This window comes from Morone saxatilis, unplaced genomic scaffold, assembly GCF_004916995.1.
Source record: "Morone saxatilis isolate NCDOM2014 unplaced genomic scaffold, NCSU_SB_2.0 Contig21, whole genome shotgun sequence".
NCBI lineage: Eukaryota > Metazoa > Chordata > Actinopteri > Moronidae > Morone > Morone saxatilis.
This window is the reverse complement of record NW_023339774.1, coordinates 12,123,445-12,147,516: the sequence shown is the minus strand read 5'-3', so window position 1 is coordinate 12,147,516 and position 24,072 is coordinate 12,123,445. Positions and strand designations below refer to the sequence as shown.

General features: G+C 40.7%; 2 protein-coding genes across 3 annotated transcripts in view; both read right to left on the bottom strand.

Annotated features, from left to right (window-relative positions):
• The window catches only part of bmpr1bb (bone morphogenetic protein receptor, type IBb), a 50,266-nt gene extending 39,199 nt beyond the window's left edge, over positions 1–11,067 (bottom strand). Inside the window, exons 1-3 of the mRNA XM_035668019.1 lie at positions 10,900–11,067; positions 7,310–7,379; positions 5,057–5,210 (exon numbers count right to left, since the gene is read on the bottom strand). The gene's annotated coding sequence lies outside the window, so the exon portion shown is untranslated. The remainder of the gene's footprint in view (positions 1–5,056; positions 5,211–7,309; positions 7,380–10,899) is intronic.
• Positions 11,068–11,505: 438 nt separating this feature from the next.
• The window catches only part of pdlim5b (PDZ and LIM domain 5b), a 34,476-nt gene continuing 21,909 nt past the window's right edge, over positions 11,506–24,072 (bottom strand). The window contains exons 4-13 of one of the 2 annotated variants that reach the window (XM_035667947.1): positions 23,998–24,031; positions 23,123–23,646; positions 20,387–20,541; positions 19,509–19,536; positions 16,278–16,444; positions 13,906–14,086; positions 13,523–13,703; positions 13,087–13,207; positions 12,876–12,991; positions 11,506–12,764 (exon numbers count right to left, since the gene is read on the bottom strand). In XM_035667947.1, the coding sequence (XP_035523840.1) occupies positions 12,675–12,764; positions 12,876–12,991; positions 13,087–13,207; positions 13,523–13,703; positions 13,906–14,086; positions 16,278–16,444; positions 19,509–19,536; positions 20,387–20,541; positions 23,123–23,646; positions 23,998–24,031 (1,597 nt within the window). In that variant the 3' untranslated portion in view covers positions 11,506–12,674. Of the gene's footprint in view, positions 12,765–12,875; positions 12,992–13,086; positions 13,208–13,522; positions 13,704–13,905; positions 14,087–16,277; positions 16,445–19,508; positions 19,537–20,386; positions 20,542–21,951; positions 21,975–23,122; positions 23,647–23,997; positions 24,032–24,072 lie in introns of both variants that reach the window. The other variant, XM_035667948.1, reaches the window with a different exon arrangement.

The window sequence follows — 24,072 nt, the reverse complement described above, 5'->3', positions numbered from 1 at the left end:
ATTTGATTGACAATTGACCACTGGAGGCAATTTTACAGTTGCCTAACTGACAAAGCTCATTCACACTCCACTGTCTAGATGATAAATGTTGCACATTTGTGTCACACATAACCCATTCTTCGGTTCTAAGATGAGTGTGTCATGTTTTCCTCTTCACACAGCGCATTGACCCTGCACCCTCACTGGACAGCCCTGTGATCAAAGCCTGCCAAATTCCTGGGTGATGATTCCCCTTTTGGGTCCAATGACAGGATCAGAGACTAGAGCAGGGAGACAGCATACTCAGTCAAACAAGCCACATAACATTAATTTGCCACGCCAGATCTATTGCAATAGCACACATGCATCCTTGTGCATGTACACAATGACCAAGACGAGGCACAGAGACAGCTGTCCGGTCACCCTGTGTCTAATATAGACAGACAGTGGGTGAAGAAACAATTGGATGCAGTGTGACATCCATTCAACTCATGGGGGGTTGAGAACATCAGGATGATGATGAACTCCGTTTGTACTGTGTCCACAGTATTAACTTGTGTCTGTGGACAAGAGAAATACAGCCTGCTTGGATTTCTGTACTAACATATCAACTGTAACAATAGATCCATCTTTAAAGCCTTCCCAAAAGTCTAATTTATGATTTTAAAGACAGCTGGTGGTTGCATTTTCATGCACACTAATAAATTAAATCATAACTTGATTTAAGAACTAGTAGTTGGATAATACACATATTCGCTTTCTTGTCGAGTTGGATGAGAAGATCAATACAACTTTCATCTCTGTACTTTAAATAAGAAGCTGGAGCCAGGAGACAATTAGCTTAGCATACACGTTTTGGAGGTGTAGGCAAATTCTTTAACTTTGGGCCGAGCCAGGTTGGCTGTTTTCCCCTGATTCAAATTTTTGTGCTAAGCTAAGCTAATCATTTCCTGGCTCTAGCTTCATTCTTAGCCAACAGACATAAGAGTGGTATAAATCTTCTCATCTACCCCAGCCATTGATCCATGGAAACAAGATTATCAATCAAATGGTCGTATAAGCAACTCTTGCAAATATCTTACTCTGATTAATATAAACTTGTTTGTATTAATGAAGTATCAAAGGAGGCTGAAAATATTCAGTTTTTCACAAAAAAAGTCTCATAACCCTCTGAGTTCTCCTCAAAACATTCTTGTCTATGGTTCCTTCCTCCTCCCTTTCCCAGATACATACACTTAGTAGGCTGTAGTACACTTGACGCACACGCACACACACACATTGTGTGTGTCATTCCAGACATGTTTACACAGACAAAGTTAGATCTCAGAGTAGAAACCCTCAGGGTTTTGTCTTTGCCGGGGGATCCCCCAACCCCCCACCATCTATCCCTACATCCCTACATCCCTCCTTGTCCTTCTGAACCCTGGTGAAGGTTCAATTTTAGGGACTAAACTCCAGCTTGGCCCCTCAGGACTGTCTGTCTCCCTTTACACTGTTTTGCTTGGTTTAGGCCAATTTAGTGCCTGTAGTTATACTGTTACCAGTAGACTGTCAAGCCACTATGAGAATATTCCCACATTCCTGATCCGCAGCTTACACCGACACTAAAACCTAATAAAACAACACTGAAGAGGACATATAAACGCTGCCAACAGGCCTTGTTGACAAGTATGGACCATTAGCTTTACTCTGTTGTTGATGTTGGTTTGATGTGATCGTGCCTCGTCGTCAGTCAGTCTTGAACACCTTGGATGAGTCCCAGCCAAACCTGATTCAAGAAGCTGTAGGCAGGTCTGGGAACACAGCCGCCACCAGCCCGTCCACACACAAAGAGTGGCCAAAAAACTCTGCCTCTTCTCTATCCGAGCCTGTCAGCGAGACTGAGGGCCTCCTGTCTGTGATTGATGACCGGGGTTCTGCATATTTCTGAAGCTGACACGTGTTGGCTCTGTTGACTGGGAGTCGTCCCTGCTCTATTTAGTTAACATTATTCTTATTATTTCTCTGACCAATCCAGCTGTTGAGTGCATGTACTGTATGTGTGTGTGTGTGTGAGTGTGTCTGTTTGCACATTTGCACACACAAGGAGGGGTTTTTCCATGCCCTCAGTTGTCCAGGTATGTGTAATGAAATCTTGAGTTTTGTTTTGAAAACCCTCGGAGTTCCAGCAATTTTCACATTTGAGGTTTTTCTCTCAGCTCCCTTCTTCTCCCCTTCCCTCTCCATGGAACAGTCCACCCAAGGTTACTTACTGCTTAATTTGCAGCACTTTCAAAAAGTAAAATAAACACAGGTTTTAAAAGGTGGGGAACACCCACCATCTTGACCACTTTATGTCCAGAAAGAGAAAACAGTTCTTAATTGTAGAAAAAAAACTGAGTGTGGGTTTAAATCAAGCATTTTAAGCTTAAACTTGAATCAGGAAACCAATAAAGCCACAAGATGTTGGCACTTGAGACACAAGTTGCTTATCTTCCTATTTCTTGCTAGGGAGAGCCGTGTGCTCAAACCCTCATTCATTAATTAAACTCGATCTTCATGAAAAGTACAAGAGAGCTACTGTTGTGTTGTTCATAGCCACATTACACAGGTGGAGGCAAGGAGGAGCAGCTGTTCACTAACACAAATGTGAGCATTATCATGAACACACACACACACACACACACACACACACCTTGTAAATTTTAGGGAGTGAGCACAAACTTTAAAACAGAGATGTGCTTGTGATAAAGGTCTGTTAAAAAACAAACCATAGTTTCTCACTTACATTACTTACAGTCTAGACACTCGATTTAACAGATACTCATTTAGCCTTTTTTTCCTCTATTTGAAATGAATGACAGCAAGTAGTTATTACCCTCCCTCATGCTGTTTCATGATGATGTGATTGAGATGTGTTGACAAGCAGGGGAAGGAGCTGGAGCAGCTCTCAGTCAGACAGGTCGACTCTCCAGTCTTTGTCTCTCATAGTCTGATGCTAGTCTAATGCTGATTAAATGATGGACAGAATTCAACCTGTCCATCTACCTGCAATCTAATTTGGGTTTTAAACAAGCAGCTGCATTAATGAACACATTGTAAATATTGTTGGGAAAAAAGCCTAATAAATAAAGTGAGTTAAATAGAGTATAATTAATTAGTATAAATAAAATGAGTAAATAAGCTGTAATTATTGTATTAGGATTTAGAACTTCTTGGCAGGAGCTGAGAATCAACTTGGCTGCCAAATTGTACACAGCTGACCACCATTTGCAGCTACAAATGATACACAAGACAATTCATTAATTTAACAGGATTTTCATCGACTGGTCTAACTCTCATGTGTGCACACGCTATCATTCAAACAGCACAGCTGAAGCTTATTTACCAGATTATGCATTTTCAATGCTCTGTGGACAGACGTGGTTAACTGCGTTTGGCTGCGGAAATGACACTAAGACTAAACCTTCCTCAAACATACATGTAGCAAAAAGGCCAAAGCAAATACGAGATTCAACCAGAGGATTCTATAACCCAAGAAAGCATTTCATACCCTGGAACTATCTGATCCTTAAATCCTAATCTGTGTTTTCTGGCATGCCAACATGCACTTGTACATGGTCACTCATGTGTGACTGCAGCTCCACGCGAAGAGCTATGTAGTGGTAATTAACAGCTGTGTGTGCTCCTGAACACCTGCAATAACAATCCAGGCTGTAGCAGGTTAGTTAGCTGCTACTCTCTCTCTTTCTTTTTATTGTAATCGGATCCAGCCTCCTCCTCGACGTAAAGCTCTCAGAGCCACCAAAGGGGCCAGACTTGGACAGACAAGAAGAGAGGCCAATCTCTTTTCAGACTGGATACAACCGTAACTAAAGATGAAGGACAAATGAGTGATTGGTGAGGCTAACTCGTTTTTCCCCCCTTAAAGTTGATTTGAAAAGCAGAAAAATGCTCCACATGTCTGCATCAAGTCTTTAAAGGCAGCCGCTTGACCTGTAACCTGCACCTATTTGCTTTGAGTTACCAACAGGGCTGGGTGCTGTGGCTGAAATCAGTGTGATGAAGTCAGTAATGTTTTTACTATAATGATAAAGCAAATGCATGCAAGGTCATATATGAAATAATTTAGTGCTACAATCCTGACCGAGCCTCCAAACGCAGCCAATCAAGCTGTTAAAAGTGTTGTTTTCTCACATGGTCAATTGAGGCCAGAACACAACATTAACTAATTTATTCAAGGAAGTCTGTAACTTTTCTTTCACATCAGGCCTCTGTACCACAAACAAAGTGCTTAATTAAAGGCTGAATGCCAGTTACTGTAGCAGTATTTATAGCTATAAAAGAGGTTTAACCATATTTGCTCTTGATATTTTCAAAGTAACACGAGACAACTAATAGAGCTCCAAAGAGGACAAATTATCTCTGCCCAAACTGCAGGAGAGCTGGTCAAAAATATACAAAAAATAAATACATTCAAAATGTCACTGGGGAAAGTCTGGAAAATCACAAGTCATGCCAAAACACAAACTGCTTAAACGAAGAACAGCAGCTGTCACAAGTTGAAATTACCCACCAGGGATATGACAGACAAGCAAATAGGGGTTGACAACTACTGCAGCCTACAGTAACATGACTCACCTTTTGTTTGCAATAGTGATTTAGTTGATCCCATGTTAAAGTCCTTTTCATGAAGTGTTGACATGAGTTTGTCACCTGTCACCTGTTTTGGCTGTCTCCCTAATCCTGCAACCAGTGCCAAAACCTGACAGGGATTGCAATGTGATGTAGTATTGTGTGTGTGAGAGAGCTTGTTTCCAGATAAAGCAGTGTGCCATTGGGAGCCAAACCTTACAATAGAAGCTGAAAATACACTCACTTAGACATCTGATTTCTCAAAAGCAAAGTATACACAATATCTTACTTAAGCTGTTGTTGTTATTTTTTGTCATCAGGTCTAGTGTAACACAGTTTTTAATACTCCACACACTCCATTCTGCCCCTGCTTGTTCCAGGATGTGACTTTAATTTAATTTAATTTAGTCTTTAATTTACAGATTAGTGTTGATAAGAGATGTCACTCAGAGGGCGTACTTACCCGATATGATCTTTGAAAACCCAGCTTCTTCTGTAGCGTCACTGCAGCATCCTCCTCACCCTCCTCTTTAAAATGCAAAGCTCTGATGTCAGCACATTTCCCCGCAGACGGCCTCACAGGTATGACTCCAAATGCCCTCTGCCCTCTCCCCAATCTATGGGGAGGGAGAAAAAAAGCCACATATGAAACCCATTTCACAATCTGTCATCAGAAACACAGGGCCGGGCAACAGGGAAAAAACATGAACAAGACAGAAATTGATTTCATCTGTTTCTCCATCTCCTCTCGCAGTCTGAGTAGCACTCGCTGTCACTTGCTATTTAGCGGACAAGCGTGAGGTTCACTTGCAGAATCAGATACGGTGCAAAATAAGGTCTACAGTAGTAACAGACGTGCAAGAATTCAGAACAAAGCTTCACTCAGATTAGTCTGTTGAAAGATCAAACTGTCAAAGGAGATCATGTTGATATGTTGTGAGTGTGGTGAAACACAGTACCCCTCCTTCATACAGATATAAGAACTTTAAAATCTCAGAATAGAAAGCGAGTGTCATGAAACGTACTCCAGTAACCAGTGAGCCAAGATTATATCAGCAGAATAACACACTGAGTCACAGCTGGGTATGGTGCTGAACCAACACAGCAGAGAGTGTTGAATCTCGGACTTTCCCTTTCAGCTGAAACAGGTGACTTAAACTTTGATTCTGGGTGGTCGCGCTGACCTGCCTTTTCTTCATAAACCACCAAGTTAGAGCCTAATTATGAGCTGACATTCTGCCTGCTACCTGCTTGTCAGGCGCTTGTGTGTGTGTGTGTGTGTGTGTGTGTGTGTGAAACTGAGAGACTGTGTACACTGTATTATTAGCAATATGAACATACTTCTATAAACATACTCTATGCATAAAAATTAAATCAATGGCCGTTTTCTCTCTATCTTAACTTTTTCACACCAAAAGACACACATGCTCACACGCATGCACGCACATACACTGACTCACACACAGCTGTCTTTTATTTGCCGGGATCCAGTCGCAGATGGTGATACAGTGTGAACTTTAACACACGGATTCTTGACATTCTTTACGGGTGTGAGTTACTCTCCAACTCAAACCGATGCTTGGCTTCAGCCCTCTTTACTTTCCTGCCAGCAGGTCGCTGTCACAGAAGGAGTCCGAGCAAAGCATCTCCAACATATACAGGCTACTATTGTCCTCTCTAGGTACAGTAACTCTCTATTTCACAGCCCTGCATGGGTTCGGCTCCCGACTGTACACCAAGCCTCTATGTTGGAGCTGTGTCAGCATATTTTGCTGTTTATGATAGGTCCTGTAGTGGCAAGTTCATTGCTTAATGTAAAAGGAATGCTAATTAAACGATGCAGCACGCCTGCTCGCTGCTGAAATCAAGGGGCAAAAATATACATGTGTCTGTGAACTTGTCGGAGACGAACAATGATTCTTTGTACTGCAATCCACTTAATGCATGTGCTAATATTTCAAAATGTGTTTATATTTTTATCTGACAACCGTAAAAAGCAGACATTATATTCCTACCAAAAAAATTGTCCAAGTCTGTTACACAAATCAGTCAAAATTGTGATAAATTAAAATCATTTGCTGGACAGATAAAAATAATTAATCTTTCATACACATGATACATGCTGCTATGGCTATGGTAAATTACTCAGTTGAAATTAAAGCTTCTAAGAGTTTCTAAAATTTACTACACTCTATCATATGTTGATCTCATTCATTTCCGGCACTCCAGTCGGAGCCTGCGTCTAGCCTGATACTTTAGTGGAGAAAACAGGATTCTATTATAGTCGGTGTGGTTTATTTTACATAGCCATCCACATGCTCAGCAGAAAGTCAATTAGGTTGCCACTTTGGAGGCAAATTGCTGCCGAGACGGCATTACAATCTCAAAACACACAAACAAACACACACACACAGGATCAGCCCTGCCAAATACTACCTCTACTGCAGGAGAATCAACACTCAGTCTATCTTGATCAATACAGCTTTCAGCTTTGGATTTCACTTTCTTCACAATATTATTGGTTTGGAGCATCAAGTGAAACCACTCGAAAATTACATTTGAGAGTTTACACTGAACATTTATCAATATGTCTCAGTTTTACAGTAAAGAAGTTGCAACATTTACTATGTCATTAAATTTATAAGAATTGGTATAAAGTTGAAAAACAACAGATTTTCGGTCGAACAGATATAGAGAATCTGACAGCTCGACTCACCATCCAAACATAGGACATCAGAAAGCATCCTGTCACTTTACCCAGCCTGAGCTCCAGCACTTGTCTTTCTCTGGAAGAAAAACAATAGAGTTATTAGAAGGGGCTCATATGTCTACCATCCAGAACTGAAAGGACTGAGACTAAATTTCAAGCTCAGGTCATTTCCCCACTTTGACATTCACCCAATCATGCAAAGTACCCCTTATCCTCTTCTGTTCTTCGATCTTCAATCATCCCCCACTCATCCTGTACCTCTTTCTCCCTTTTTTTTCTTCTGCCCCTCTCTCTAATAACAGGAAGTCGGCTTTCTCTCACATGGTTGCTGACCTTCCAGGCAAAGAGCAGAGCAGCTTGCAGCTTTAAGTAATTCCTGTTGCCTGCGTTTGTCTCTCATCAGCGACTGCAGATGAAAGAGTGAGGGGGGCATCTGTACTTCCCCTGATCGCTGTATTAATTGTCAAAGAGCCTATAGGTAAGAAGAAGATTATTCTTAAGTGGAACAAGATCAGCTGCGTCACACCCGTACTTCCTAACTAATGGGACCCAGAGGAGGTACAGTGTAATACTCCCAGTGATCATCACAACATTGAAATTCAAACTGAATTCAAGAACTTTTGGGGTATGAGCCACAAAGTGATCGTCTATCTATCTATTTATCCTCCAGAGAGAGGCTGTCTGGAACGAATGCAAGCACAGGCCTGCATCACAGGCAACATCTGTGTTGACAGTGTTGTTGTTACAAGTAACAGAAAATAGGGCCGTGTGACTGTCTCTTTCCTTTGGTATGTATGGGTGTGCATGGGAGATGCAGTACAGAGGGTTAGTGTATGCGGCCAGTGGCAGAAATCAGTGAACGAACGACAGATGGAAAAGCCATACCTGTGGAAAGGCTTGATATGAGGTGCTCTTTTATCAGTGTGTGTGTGTGTGTGTGTGAGTGTGTGGAAAAATAAAGGAAATAATGAAAAAATATAATGTGCTGGCAGCTGGAAAAGACATTGAATAAAGTCTGTCTGGGACTGAATCTCTGACAGTTTGTCTCTTGATATAGTGTAGCTCCACCATTTGCTCCATCTTACAGTCACTGTGCTCGTATTACATGACAGACTGCTTAAAGCTGGAGTGTGAGCTGATAAACTCAAAGATTTAGTGTTACTTTTCTTCCGCTTTCGAACAGAAATCTCCTGCAGCCTCCACAAACCTGAGCACTCCTCCATATCTGACATCTTTCTGGCAACCCCCTCCCCATCTCCCACATACTTGGTCCATTACCTGTCTAGTCCTCAAATACTGCTCCTATTGAGCTTGTTAATATGCACCACGTATCTGTGCCCTGATTGGCTGGACTCATTTCCTGTAATTATAAGGGAGGAAACTGGGGTGAGGGGTCGCAGCTTGCTAAGTTTAGCCCTGTGGACAAACCCAGACTGAGGCCAGTATCTACCTAGATCATGAGTGTTTGTTTGTGGGTTTATTTGCATCAGAGAGTGAATGACTGAGTGTGTGTGTGTGTGTGTGTGTGTGTGTGTGTGTGTGTGCAGGTGCTAGTTCATGTTTGAGGCTGCAGGTATACTCACATGGGCAACAGTTTCTAAGAGGAGCTGGTATTCTCCTGGAAAAGATGTCTTTATTTCAACATACTTAAAGCTGCTTCAGGTAAAACAAATGAAGTCACTATATTAACTTAAACAATCAAAAACTATTAACTATACTATAACTAACTATTGCGAAATACCTTGTTTCTTCTGATTTTTTGTTTACACAGAAGGGTATGTACTTCGAAATCCTATAATTAAATTAATAATATATACAAATATAGCTCTATTTTATTTATATTTTTCATTAAGTTTTCATTTTTCCATGTTTTTCTCAGTTAGGCAGTGAGAGTTTAATCATTTTCCTGCAGCCATATTTCCAAATGTGTGATGTCTCATTATCCTTCACTTTTCCATTTGTGGCCATTTCAATCAGCCATGGTCAGAATTCCATTAACAGGTCCACAAGCCCGCACACAGAAATAGGTTGACACTTTAAGTGCTGTGCAGATTTTTATTTTTTCTAGATTGTGTGCCAGTATTACACTACATACAGAGCTCTGTGAGGACACCATCACACAGGTATTTTTAACAGAAAGGCCTGCCTTCATGCTGTACTAAAACTGGGGCTAACAAGGCGTACGTTTGTGTGTTTCACACTCACACACATACTCTCTGTTAGCCATCAGTGCCAGGGAGTCCAACAAGTTGAAACACTTAAAGCCTGAGTCTGTGGTAGACCACAAAGCACTGCCTCGCCATGCACCCTCACCTGACATGCCATCCCGATCGAGTTTAATGGCAGGCATTACTCTTGCCAGGGGCAGAGCCAGGGCAACGACTGGGTGGTAGTTGGGTGGTNNTTTGATATTACACAAAAACACGTACTCAGCTCTAATTCAAATAGCTTCTCTGTCCTGTAGAGAATTTGAGGGTTGTTGGCGCATTCAAAGACATGACCACAGACCTGCATAGGATGCAGCAGGTTGTGCATGGCTCCCTCCGGGCTCTGAGATGCTGATTGGTGCTCAGTGATCAACTGCAGAGCAGAGATGTTTTGTTTCATGCGTTCAACAGTCAAATATTGCCATTGACACCATGCCACTATACATCGACAGGCAATGGAGTCTTTAGTTCGCTGTCAGACGTTAACACACACATTGGGTGTGAAAATGGTACATGTGATTATTCACTTCAAGGTCCATTTAGTAGCTTTCGAACGTATGGAGTCATCTTAGTCATGGAATTGACAACTTGACTTTTAAGTAGACATGGACGAGAAGTCCTTTAATTTGAGAAATTCCATGAAGAGTGGACAAATTGAAACTGATGAAGATGATGATGATAATGATGATGATGAAGAAAGCTCCAGGTGAGATTGTTTCATCAACCATATTATAAATGTTTAGTGGTGGAACGAACATTTACTCAAGGGCTGTACTTTTTTTTTCATCAGTAATAATAATCTAATGATATAATATATAATAGTATATAACAGTCACAGGGACAATTCTCTGCATGGAGTACATTTTATTATACTTACATACTTTTATGCATGAATTTTACTTGTAATATAGTATTTTTACCTCCTCCACTACTGCATTATGACTATGTTATACAGTCATAACAAGACAAGACAGAACTCAGCAACATATTCAGATTTTACCTGGACAGACCTTCATCACTTTAATTCATCCACTCGTAGTAAATGTGAATTATTTATCTATCAGCTCAACCGCATTTCATCCTAACGCACTTTAGAAACCACGGATCATGGCACTGATAAGCATCATCATCACCACCACCACCACCACAGACTCCACCAATAACACTGCCGGGACTCCCGCTGATCGCCAGCAGCCGCTACCAGCATCAAACTCAGCGCAGGCAGCAAAACAAGCCCCTTGTTTGAATTTCAATGAACAGCAGCACGGTAAACACATCAAGAGAGCCTTCTGGTTTCAGTGAGGAAATCTTGACAATCAGAAAGACTATCGCTGCAGCTCAAACTGCGCTCCGACGCAGACCAGACTACTGCGCACAAAGTATCCTTACCGTCTCTCCCCCGCTGTACGAGCAGCTCCACAAGATCCCACTTTGTCTTGATATGAACTCTTCTAGGCTCTCTTTTATTCGGTTGTGTGCCTCGGTGTTGTGGCGGAGTTTTCCAAGTGTACCACGCGTTATTTGAGGCTGGTTAAATCTGGCGTCGTCCTGCGCACAGCTCCCACCTCCGACGTCTTGAAGAAGTGCACATCAACGGTACTCTGTATTACTCCAATAACACTGCATCATAACTAAACACTCAACATAAGAGTGTCTGTCTCCGGCTGTCTGCCACTCAAATTAAATAATGACTGTTTATAACCAGTATTGTTATCATATAAGAAAGAATGCACCAATTGTGTGTGTGTCTGTGTGTGTGCCCGGTGGGTATTGTTCCTCCTGTCCCTATGGTGATGTGTACTTCTGTCTCTCACTACAGGTACAAGTGTAGATGGCAGCTCATGCTGGTGCCTGTCTGCCTGTCTGTTAAACTTCTCTGAATAATTATTGTCACAACTACAGATTTATAACACACAATGCATTAGTGCTTTGCTGCTATGCTTTCTATGCATTGACAAACACATAAAAAGTAGACATGCATAAAACATAAGCAAGGCATTTGCAGGATGAAGAATTTAATGTTTTCAGTGTCCAATGTTAGCCACAAAGAACAGTATAAGATAATGTGAAAAGGCTGTATGACATACTCAAGAGCGTTGATTATGGTGTTCACTGTTGAACCCTTTTATTTGAAATGAAAGTAAGGAGAGAGGTGCATATTCAGTGAGAAATCCATTGCACAAGTAGATAGAGTTTTGTGGGGTTTTTTCTATTAAAACAATTTATGCAAGACAAATGGAAACCGAAATATAGCTATATATTAACATTGTTTTGTGATGAATGAAGCACAGTTTCATGTAGGTATTCACTGGAAACATAACAATGAGCCATTTTGCACCTGAACTATAGATATTACAAAATATACACAAACACAACATAACCACTTGATCTATATGTAGTTATCTCAGTAATGACCAGACTGAACGTAATCCTCGTATATAGTTTTTATGTATTAACAATGAAACTTATTTAAACACTGCTGTACACATTACTTTTCTGTGGTTTCAATTACTGGGAATGGCTGCATACCACATCGCTTTGAAACAATAAAAAATAATAACATAATTAAAATTTCCTATTTTTATTCTGATGGCCAGATGCCCATGTCTTTTTGTTGCCAGAATGCATGTTGACTGAGCAATCCTTGCTTACAAATAAATATTTTTTCCCCTTAAGGTTAAATAATTATAATTACTAAACCTTTCACTTAACTAATAGCATATCTTTCCACATCAATATTTTTTCCTAATACTGTATGTGACCCCTGAGGGGCTCAGTAGGTCATTGCAGTATACTATACTCTTCTGTGTGAAGGGAAAAAAACGCCCCATCAAGAGCTCAACACACAGCACAAATAAAAAAGCTCTGCACAAACACGTGTGTGTTAAATATCCACTTGCACAGATGTTAAACAGGCAGGGGGGCAAACAGTGTATTGAAATGTACTCCTGCATATTATGATCTATAGAACTGATATTACATAAAATATAACAATATTAGAGCAAAACTAAAGCTTACAGTGGAACCTCTGACCGAATGTTATTCTAACAGAAACAGATAAATCAAACAACTTTTAATTCTTAAAGTATTTAGCATCTGACCGAAACATAAATTGCTGTGAACTGACACCGTTGCCCTATCCCATTCATATTCATGGGGGCAGGTCAGATGTTGACAGTGTGGGCATGTTTCTTGCACAGAGCCTTGTCTTTTTTGGAGAAAAACGGCTGACCTTGCAGATTAGCAGAGCAGACCTGTGAAAAGAGCCAAAGATATACAGAGTGGTGTTGTTACTCACAACATTCTCAACAGTTTTTTTATTTTTAGATCTAAACGTTGTGAGAGTGACACTGTCCTGGACCTACCGCACACACAAAGCAGGTGTCATGCCAGGTGAAACCTAGAGCCTCCAGGAACTTATCCCCTGCCTCAATGGGAAAGTCACAGCCGTGGCAGTTAGTCCCAAACAGGTTGTAGTAGTCTGAGTGAACAGTACATTGACAAATTGTTATTTGGTCTGCACGCATTGGTTTTCTTTACAACATTTAATTTATTGTTGTGGGCTTCTCACTGTACCTCGTTCACAGTATGGCTGTCCATCCTCCATGTGAAACATGTTGCCTCTGATTGGCTGTTGGCAGGCAACACAGATGAAACAGGACACATGCCAGGTCTGTTTCAGGGCATTCATGACCTCCTACAGAGAAAATAAAATAGAAGAAATAAATGAGGAACAGCTTGTTGAAGCTAATATTATTGTATAGTCCTCAAATGATCCATCAAACAATTTAAGGACAGTTTTTGGAAATTAAACAAAGACTCACAAGTTTATTTTGAAGATTATTTTATATTTATTTCTATTTATATATATATATATATATTATATAATATATAGTTTTAATGGTTTAATTCAAGCATTATCATTCAGTTTATAATAACAACCACTGTATTAGTAAAGAGAGAGTTTTCAGACTAAGGCCGAGAACAATATCCCTTCAGTTCTGTAACTCACCCCCAGAATCTTCTGGTGGCAGCGGGCACAGGTGGGAGCAAAGAACTGCTCATAGCAGCATTCACAGTACACCTGGCCTCTCTCCTCCACAAATCCATGGACTGCCAGGGAGGAGTGGCAGTGAGCACAGTTGAATTCCTCGGGGTGCCATGACATGCCCATGGCCACAAGGAATGGGCCCCTGGTGAGAAGAAGCAATGGACGAAGGAAATTGATTAAAAAGTATTAAAACCGTCCACCTACTAAGGCTTTTAACACATAACCAAGAATTCTGCACAGTAAAAATTGTGCAGAATTTTTACTAAATTCTGTTATCACTGACATTTTTTAAATTATTATTCTAAAATTCTAACTGTAAATGCAGTGTTTCTGATGTTATTTACCTGATGATATTGTTGCACTTGCTGCACATCGGGGTGCGCGTTCCGGCTGGGATGTGCTCAGCCCGCTGCACCAGAGAGTTGAGGTCCTGTGGATGTGGCTGTGGAGTTGGGCGGTCTGGACCTTTGGGAGCAGGATTGGCAACTTTGCCAAATGAAGGAGCTGCACCACCCTTTGGAAACCCTAAACCAGCGGGGAAAATAATGGATCAGTATTCAAATGGGAAAAAGAAATGGGCTGGGGAGAGGTGTAGATAAAGTTTTAGACATAATGTACTTTCCACAGTTGTTATTTCTTAGCATTACTTGAGCAGGACATATGTGCATAGTTTAGATATGTGTTTTCAGACAATGAATGGAAATTATTTGATGATCTCTAACCACCATGCCTGAAGCATGAGACAGCTGGGTTGGACAGAGTGACCCCACCCAGCCTAGACAAGGGATCAATTTTTCCCACTGAGGGAAAAAACACATTCCCAGAGTCAGAGGAGACACCTGGAAAAATAATCCCCCTCCTCTCATCTCAAAACACATGGAGAGGATGCACAGTTTTTCTTATTCTCTTTCACAGTGCATAGACACATCCAGGACAGGAGGTCAGTGCTGTCTGCCCTCAGAGGGAGCGCTTGAGGGTAAAGGCATTGGGGACAGAGAGACTATTGAGTGAGAGCACCATTATCAAAGACTTGGGAGGTCAAAGGATAAGTGCTCCCTAAATTTCCTAGTAATGGAGAGCAAACAAACTGAATAAACAGAACTGGGCACTAGCAGGGATGTGAGAAGACTGTGGGAGTGGGTTTAATAGGAAGAAAGATACTAGAGAGTAAGTGTGATGAATTTACAAAGAAGATTCTCTCATAGGTTTTATTACTTCTTTCCTTAATGTTTCTGTTATGGTTAATCTGACGAGATGCTTTTGATATAAACACCATTAGCCAATTTCCAGTGACATTATCAAACATAATTATGCCTAAAATTGCCTAACACTTCCTGAGCAGGGCCACAGCTACAATTAAGGAGGTGATGCCCTTGGTATTTTTTCTGGGAATTTGGGGGTTTAGCAACCAGTCAATAAAGTGTGTGTTCATCCGAGGAGAAAAGAGGATAAGAAATGCCAATGTACACGCTTCTTTGGCAGCAAGCTAATGCTGTGCATAATGGTATCATGATTTAGCATCTACTATCCATTACCTTATGTTAGATTAAAAGATTCATATTTAATCGAAGGTGGCACTGATGCAGATAATTAGACAGGAATCAAAATATATTTAAATAGCACTATGTGGCTTTATCTGTGTGAAAGCTGCTACAGTGAGGTGGATGTTGACAACCTGTCAGCCGAGGGCTGAGTCACATTAAATAGGACAGCAAGTGAAACAGACATTTGTAAGTCTGTCATTGCTGTCTTGCTGTATAAGGGAGATAAGGAGAAAAAAAGTCAGCATGAGAAGGCGTCCAAACTGAATCACAGCAGGACTGCAAAGCTCGGTGTTGTCTCGTCTGTCTCTCTAAATTCAGAAACAGTGGGATGTAAAGCAATGCAAAAGAAGTCACTCTGACTCTGAACTATATCTATTGGATTAAGGCCCCATTTATAAAATTTGAATGAGCATCTTTATAATGATATTTTTGCAGCCTAAATATTTGACTAATTCCTTGCTTTTGAAGGCACCAAAATTCTGAATTCATGTAAATACATTTATAGGTCACGTAGCACATTCCACACACCCAGCCCAATTCCACATGGCCACTATGAGATACGTGCTTGTTGACTTGAACTCAAGTACGTGTTAATCTGATAAATAACACAGCCAACAGAGAACTAACTGTGGCCTCTCCCGCTCTTACCCTGTGGCACCTTTCAGCAGCAGTTTCTTAAAGGGCCTTTAGGGGAATACATTAGGGCCCACAGTGCATCTGTTCATGTATGAGTGCATACTTGTGTCTTACTATTGCTAATAATGACCCCTGACTGATGCCTTTCAGCAAATATTTACCCTGACCACCTCGAGGTCTCGTGGCAGGGATTGCTGTATTTAAAGGGCAGCTTTCACACAAAATAAAATATATATTTCTCAATTTCACAATCTATTTAACTAAGAGGATCTTGGTAAAAGCCAATAATCTGAGCTCATTAATGGAATACCTCTGGTTTTTATAGAGCTCATAATCTTAAATGGCTTAGTGTCAGGTATTAAACCTGGAATACAATTTACAGCTGAGCATCAGTGATTTAAAAGAAAGAGACTGCCCTCTGTAGGCCAAAAGAAGAAACTACACAAAATAAATATTATATTCCTGGCAGAGGCAGAACCATTTAAGTGGCAGCAAATAGCAGAAGCAGGGGACGATTTCTGAATGCGTTCCTCTACCTGGTGGACCTCCAGGCTGGTAGGAAGGCTTGTTCTGGGCTGCCGGGCTCTTGAACCCTGCAGAAGCAGGGATGACGTTGCCGTTCCTGGGTGCAGCTGCAGATTTGGAATATGTTTTTGCTGCAGGCGAGGTGTGCACAGTGGGAGTGGTTTTGTCAACTGCCTCACTAGAAAATACATATACATATTTCATATAAATCATAACTCACTACAACACACACACACACATATTTATACATACATGTAGTACATTTGTTTATCTCGTATTTTCCTATGATTTAAACAATTTTCGGTGCAAACTGTAGCAAATCCATGAATAGGAGAGAAATCTAAGAGTGGGAACTAACTGAACTGAACCTCCAGTACAGACTAGAACTCCGTGTGATCTGGTCACCTGCAGATAATAACGTCTGCCACAGTTGGTTGGAATCTCAGTGACACATGCAAACAATCATAACAATTATGGGAAACTTTCAAATAAGGATATGCACTGCTGCCCACTGTCAATATGGTTTGCAAATTACTCACATAAGGAAACAATTACAGGTGGTGATACCATAGTATCTCTACATGTAACCAGTGGTTATTCTGCTGGAACAGAAAGGATGGAGACAGTTTGAGGCAGTGGTGGTTTCATTCCCCCATGGCAGTAGAAAATATCCACAATATATTTTAGTAGAAAATGAGAAGCACTAGTCCTTCTAGTCCACACCCCTTGTAAAATTTCACAGCTTTCATTTCAAGCTGAGAACCTCCTGGGGCAGCAAAGGGTTCAAACTCAATAAAGGCTGAGAACGTGCATACATTCCTCAACTAGAAGATTTAATGCTTTAACAGTTAAGAGTAGTTTGATATATAATCTGCTTCACTAATTATACAATATGTGATTAAATCTTAAATATTTTTTTCTGGGCCTGCCCTGCAATAATCCATGGGGGACATATGGTGCTGGGCAGTAACGGGGATCAGCATTCAACCGTAAAAAGATATGAACACTCAGCAACCTTTACATAGGCACTCTTATTGGCCAGATAGAATAGCTGAGCAAAGGATTTGCACCACCAGGTTAACAATTTGTCACCTTGAAGCTGCATGTTACTCACAACAGCACCTATTGTGCTCTCAACCACTGATTTATGGTTTTGTGTTTTATCATGGTTTTGATCTTTATTTCTTTATCTTACCCTGCCTGTTAGGTTTCTGTTTAAACATGATTAGCATATGAAATGGAATCATCCACTGGTTTTATGTCTCACATGTGATTACATTTACCAGCAGTTATGTACAGATTGCCTTGGTGAATGTGTCTTGATCTGTCTGCCGGTCTAACATCAAAATGATGAGAAGTTTTTTAATGGAATAGCGATCATACTGTGTTTAAATTTAGCTCATCAACTACATGTTTATGCTTTTAAATGATATGTACCAAGACCAGGTATGGGGCTATTGATTTTGGTGACCATCAGTAACTTGTAATGACAATAATAACACAATGGAATGAAATACACCAAATGGTTCTTGTTGTTAAAATGTTTGAACAGTGCTTAGAGAACAATTGCCTATAAAAGAACTGACTCATATTTGATTGTACTTTGAACAATGTAATTTTTGTCTCATTGCTCAAGTAAGAACAATACAGGCATTGTTAATCCTCTACTCGTTATGCTGCATATCATAGACCTTCACCTACTGTTACATTTCTAATTGACAAGTTTACTTTTTTCTTCCAGGCAAGAAGAAAAGATGAAACTGAAAATAAAAGATTAAGAAATAAGCAACAGCAGAAAAGAAAGAAAACAGTTTATTGAGAAAGAGTCATCAAAGGCTGACAAACATTTTTGGTTAGTGTAGAAAATAGAGGGAAAAGATACATACATGCTCAGAAAAATAAAGTATAAGATTACAGAAAGTGTGCAGAGGAAAGTGGAGGCATACTGACAGCAGTTGCAGATGGAGCTCGACATAAACACTATGCTACAGAAAAGTTTACAATATACTGCAATATTATGTAATGCTGCATTTTCAAGCACACACCCATATTTACTTGCATGCATTTCATTAACATTTTAGAATATAAATGCATATAGCAAGATAATATGTACCTTAAAACACTTTCTACAACAGAGGTTGTGTGATCCTGTATTTGTAAAAACAACTTGTGTTGTTTAAAACTTTTGGGACATTGAACTGGGACGTTTAATAAGAGCCAAATGAAGGCTGCCATTATGTTGGTATGCAAAAGGAGGCAAGTATTTTTAATAATAGGCAAAATAAAATAAATAAAACAAAGGTAAACAAATGAAACAAGACAAAACTAAGCCGTGTCTATTACACATTTAGCACTCGTGCTGAAACATCGTGATGCCAATCTCTCAGCTTGTTGTACTTGTGTCCTATGACTTCTTGGTCCAACTTGTTCGCTCTGTTTTGCCCCATAAAACAGGATTTAAAGAGAAAGAAGAGAAAAGTTGGAAGGTTAAGATTGAAGAAGAAAGCAAAACATAACACAAGAGGGAGCACATGGATAAATGAGGGAAGAATAGTAATAGCACAGAAAAATAGCAATGTCGGAGATTAATATAAAACATGAGACTCTCCTTGCAGATGTGTATTGAATTATACTCTGAGGAAGATGTGTAATATCTACCTTCTTTTTAGGAAGTGTACACTGAATAAAATCTCGCCAACACAGGAAGAGCATGAATCTCCTTCTGGCAGGGCAGCTATAAGCAACAATACCATTTAATTACCCACAGTTTCTAGTGAGTGACACACAGATTGGTTGGGGATCTGGTAAGGAGGGCAGACTGTGTTTACTGCAGATTAAACAGATTTAAGGCTGAGAACAGCAGTAGCAATCACAGCCTGCGCTGAGTCTATCGCTGTCTCCATTCAACCATCTTCCTGTAAGAGCTCTCAGTGTGGTTTCTCCAAATTAAGCCTTAAATTAAGCATGATACTGTGGGACCATAAGATCAGGAAATCAGGGCTTAACTGTGAATTACAGGCTCCTAGATATGCTTACATGAGTACTTTGAGGGCCAATTCTGAATTTGAAACCTCAAATTGAGATCAAGAAATTGTTGTAACATTAAGAACACCATTGCTAGAACACATGCATGACTGTATGTCCTGCAAAAGTACTCACAGACGAGAGAAAGACAGAAGCAGAAGGCGAACACTCACAAACACATACCAGATTTGATTATATCAAAACCACCAACCACTTACTTCTTTCCACTGTTCTCTTGAGCTTGCTCTGCAACAGTGAAGAAAAAAAAGATGAAAATGAAGTGCAATGTATAATAAAAAGGTCACTGAGAATACACAGAATCACAATGTTAAAAACACTGGTATCCCAGTTTGTTCAACAGTAGGTTCATCTTGTCATGCAAGGACTACATGACTAAAATTAAACCTTGATGCGACTTCCTGCACCCATCTTCCCCCCAGTTGTTCACAGCTACAGAAACACCACAACAGAATGGATATCCATCAAATGTTCAGAGCTCATCACATATTCCACCCCAGTCTGGTAATATAATTTGACAAAAAGAGAGACGGAGGAAGACAAATCTCTCATCTTACTTCATTCTAATAATTGAGTTACTGTAAATGTCATTTTGCATCAGGAAAACAGATCCACACACACATATATGCGCAACCCATGGGGTGAAGCCCAAAGCCGCAGCCTGCTCATGTAACCATCAATGTCAAAACACTACCATAAAAAATTTATTAAATCATAGGGTGATGAAAGCTACTATGACTAAAGAAACTGTAATCTATGGAGGCATTGCAGTTTTGATTGAAAAAAATTGGCTTATAAAACAGGGACATAATTAAAGGCATATAAAAGCTTCTGAAGAAAGTATGTAGCCAAAGATTACCCTAAAATTGGTAATCTTTGTATAAATCTGTCAAATGTTGAGCCTAAAGTGGTTTAATGGATCGTAAATTAACTGACAGCAATACCAAGCTGAACCTTACAATCCTCAAATAATTATTACAATTAAATTTGTCCAGTTTTAACACTGTGTACATTAATAAGCTAGTGTTCATCAGAAACCTGTCTAAGGCCCTGTGAGCACACCGACGTTGGTACACACCATTTTCAGTGCCGGTGAGCTGGGCCAAGATACGGAAGGAGCGGGACTGGGAGGTGCCGGTTCGTGGGTGCCAGTCCTCCGTGTCCTCAATCAGGCGCTTCTTGCTGGCATCACTCAGTGGAGACACGTGATTCTCTGGCTCCTCAACCGGTTTCCTGTATAGTCAGATCAACCAGGAAATGATGATGTTACAGACACGGAAAACATCTGTGTTTTAAACAAAAAACAACTGTTAAAACAATTATTACATTGTTAAATATTACAGAACCTCTACCAGAGGATAATGATGTTCCAGGTAATACACACACGCAAGCTCACAAACAACTAACATTCATGTTAACAACCCAGTACACATGCTGTATATACTGTACTATGCAATAAGTGCTCCATATTCAGTCAAGGGTGCAGCTTGTAGATACATGTTTCACAGTGTGACCTAACTGCTGTTAGATTTCACAATTACCTCCTAGGTCTAGCTGGAGGTGGTGTTCTGTAGGCGAGCAATGAGAAGGTGTTGAGGGATAATGCACGAAGGCAGAAAACAATCATAAATTAAAAGTCACATTAAGTGCTAATTATACAGAATGACACTTCACTGTTTATATTGGAAAGTCAAGAAACTGTTCTGACCTATACTTACTTAAGACTTCTCTGAGGTTCACTATTGGGAAGGAATACCACAATAGAAGAGCAGAAGTCAGCCAGATAATCAAACTACATGTATTTCTTTAAAATAAATATCTTAATGTCTAAAGGGTATTGATTAATGACAGTAAAAATGTAAAGTGCAAATTAGATTTACTATACTAAAATGGTGAAATTAAAACACACTGCAACAGTGAGTGTTTGAGAGATGAAGGTGACAGTGACCATTTCTCACCACATGGTGGGAGTAATGTGCATTGAAAATAAAGGCTTCCTAAAATGATTTGATGGCACTCTAGAATACAATAATATTTATGTTAAGTGTTTACATGCACAGTTTGAGTGCCAGTCCAAATTGTGAGCCAATTTAATGTCCAAAGCTCAAGTGTGTGTATTTCCGATTCTGTGTGTTTGTTTCTGTGCGCGAGAGTGTGTGTCAGGTGAGTCGAGGTGAAGGATGATCAAAGACAGCACAAGTCAGGCTATTCTTGGACAAAGCAGAATATACTGTGCAGTGATTTATCTGGCCTTGAGTAAACACACTGACAGCGGTAGCAGATGGAGCTCGACAGATGCAGAGTAGCCCAGTGACAGTCCTGCCTGCACTGGGTGTAAATACAGTATTAGCTAACGCAGAGCTTGATGCCACTGGGAAAATGATTGACCAGTATGAGCTGACCCCCGCTGGGTGTCTCGTGGTGTCTCAGAGACAGATTATTTACAGTGGGGGTTTTGCAGTTTGTTTGTATGAGCATGTGCTGTAAGTGGATGAGCATGAATGTGAGGTTTGTGAGGGTTAGCTCAAAGAGGTGCAAGCATGCCTCTGGTAATCATAAACCAGAGAGATGGGAAGGCTGTAATCACATTCCACATGGTTAGAAAACTACTGCAGCAGATATATTATCATTCATATAACTAACTTGGGGCCTGTCTCTTCTTCCTCCTGTGGGCAGAGAAGGGGGTAAATGGAAAAGGATTGAAGCCAAGAAGGATAGATCAGTTTGAGAAATAGATCATAGTTGCGTACACATTTAGTGAAAGGCCCTTCTGAGAGAATGTGCATAGAGAGAACCAAAGAAACCACAAACAAAGCATGCCAGGACACAAACACACACATGCTGCAACAATATACTCCACCTCTATAAGTAGGCAGTCCAAGGTTTCAGGCAACAGAAAGATTGAAAAGATGACACAGTAACATTGTGTCCGATAATCACACTTGCACTCATTTCTGAATAGACCGTTATCGCCACACGTACAGATATAGGTGGATTTCCCAGATGTATTTAAGTGTGAAGCCACTTGCTCACTTAAAGCCAACAAAAACAGATCTCTGTGACCTATTTTTTTCAGGTGACAGAGTAAAGAATGAGTGGCAAATCACTTAAGCCTAGCTCAGTCTACTGCAACCCATCCAGTGAGCCAAACTCTGCCGATGGAGCCCAGTCCAGCCAAACTTAGCTCGGTCCCCGGTCCCTAAAAGCACGGACCTGCCAGGATTCTGGCTAATTAGAAACAAGTGTTACACCAGCAGTGCCTGTTGGGCAGACTGTGTGTTTGGCAGAGTTGCAAACCCCACTGTCAATTATAGATAGTCAGGCAGTAGCATCAGTTAGCATGTTGTGTAGACTCGGGTCCCTTTCCAATTGCCCTGTGGTAGATTTAAACAAGATGTGCAGAATGCCATGGATTTTCCCTGTATGCAGCTGTGTGAAAACATAGGTGATGGGCTGTTTCAATGTTAGTTTTTCTAATGAGACACATATTTTGGGGTGAATCGCAACATGGTAATATAGAAAGACCAGAATGAAATATTTAATTTTCTGTAATCCATTCCTTCAGGTTGACCGTAAAGCAAAAGAGTCCACTAATCTGTGGCCTCTGTGAACCACAACTCCTCCTGGACTTGCTGACTAAAGCACACAGTGTGTGTGTGTATTATTAAATCATTCTATAATATTTTGCACTCACACCAACATAAATAGTGAGGTTGTTTCATATAAATATATGACTTCAGCTTTACTCCTCAAAATAAAAACGGACAGTGTAAGAGAAAACATATGGTAACTGGGTCTGATGAATGGTACCTACCCATTGAAGTGCTCTGACAGCCCCTGGCTCTCCAAAAGACCTCGTCTCTGTCCCATAGCCACCTCACAAGCATTGTTGTTGGAATAGAGGTTGATGGGGGTGTTATAGACGGAGGGCTGTGGGACATTAGGTTGGGAGGAAGGGGCTGTCACTCTGGCTGGAGAGGAGGAGTTAGATGAGGAGGAAGAGGCAGAGGTGGAGGTGAAGGTGGAGCGGCCAGGGCTGGGTCTGGGAACTGACTTGGCCGGAGAGGAGTCTGGGACAGCGGGGCTCGACTTCAGTGGAAATGGAGGCTGCGGTGGTTGAGAAGGGGCAGCAGGCGTGAAAGCGGATGATGCGGAGGGAATGGTGGCTACTTTGGGGGCATCTGGGGAGGCAGAAGCTGTGACCACACCGCCGCCACCCCCAAAAGGCCGGGCTGTCTTGTTGTATGCAGGACTGGGCTGACTTGATGGCTTGGTGTATGTGGTGCTTGGGGCAGGGTGAGTGATTGGGACAGGCTTAATGATTTCTTGAGGTTCGTCCTAGATAAAGGTGGAGACACACAGCGTGCACATACAGCAAATCCACAATCAACTCATGCAAGATAAACCAGCATTCCCAAAAGCACTGCAAAACCATCTAAATCAATTGTGTTGTCACAATGCTGTATGAATGGAAGTCATGCCTGTGACATACAGGTTTAAGAGGTGCTAAAAAAATGTGGCCTCTCAGGTCAGCTATGCATGCCAAGCCAATCTGTGCTCTGACATTATCTCAGAAGGGAACAAAATGCATGTTCACTTTTAATAAATTGGTATAATATTCATAAACAAATGGAATTCAGTTCAATTTGAGTTAATATACAGATTTTTTGTGAATATGTTAGTTCATACCTTAGGCACTCCATCTTTAGGGGCACTGGAGGGTCTGTGAAGATAGAAAGACAATTTTTTTAGAACTATACACAC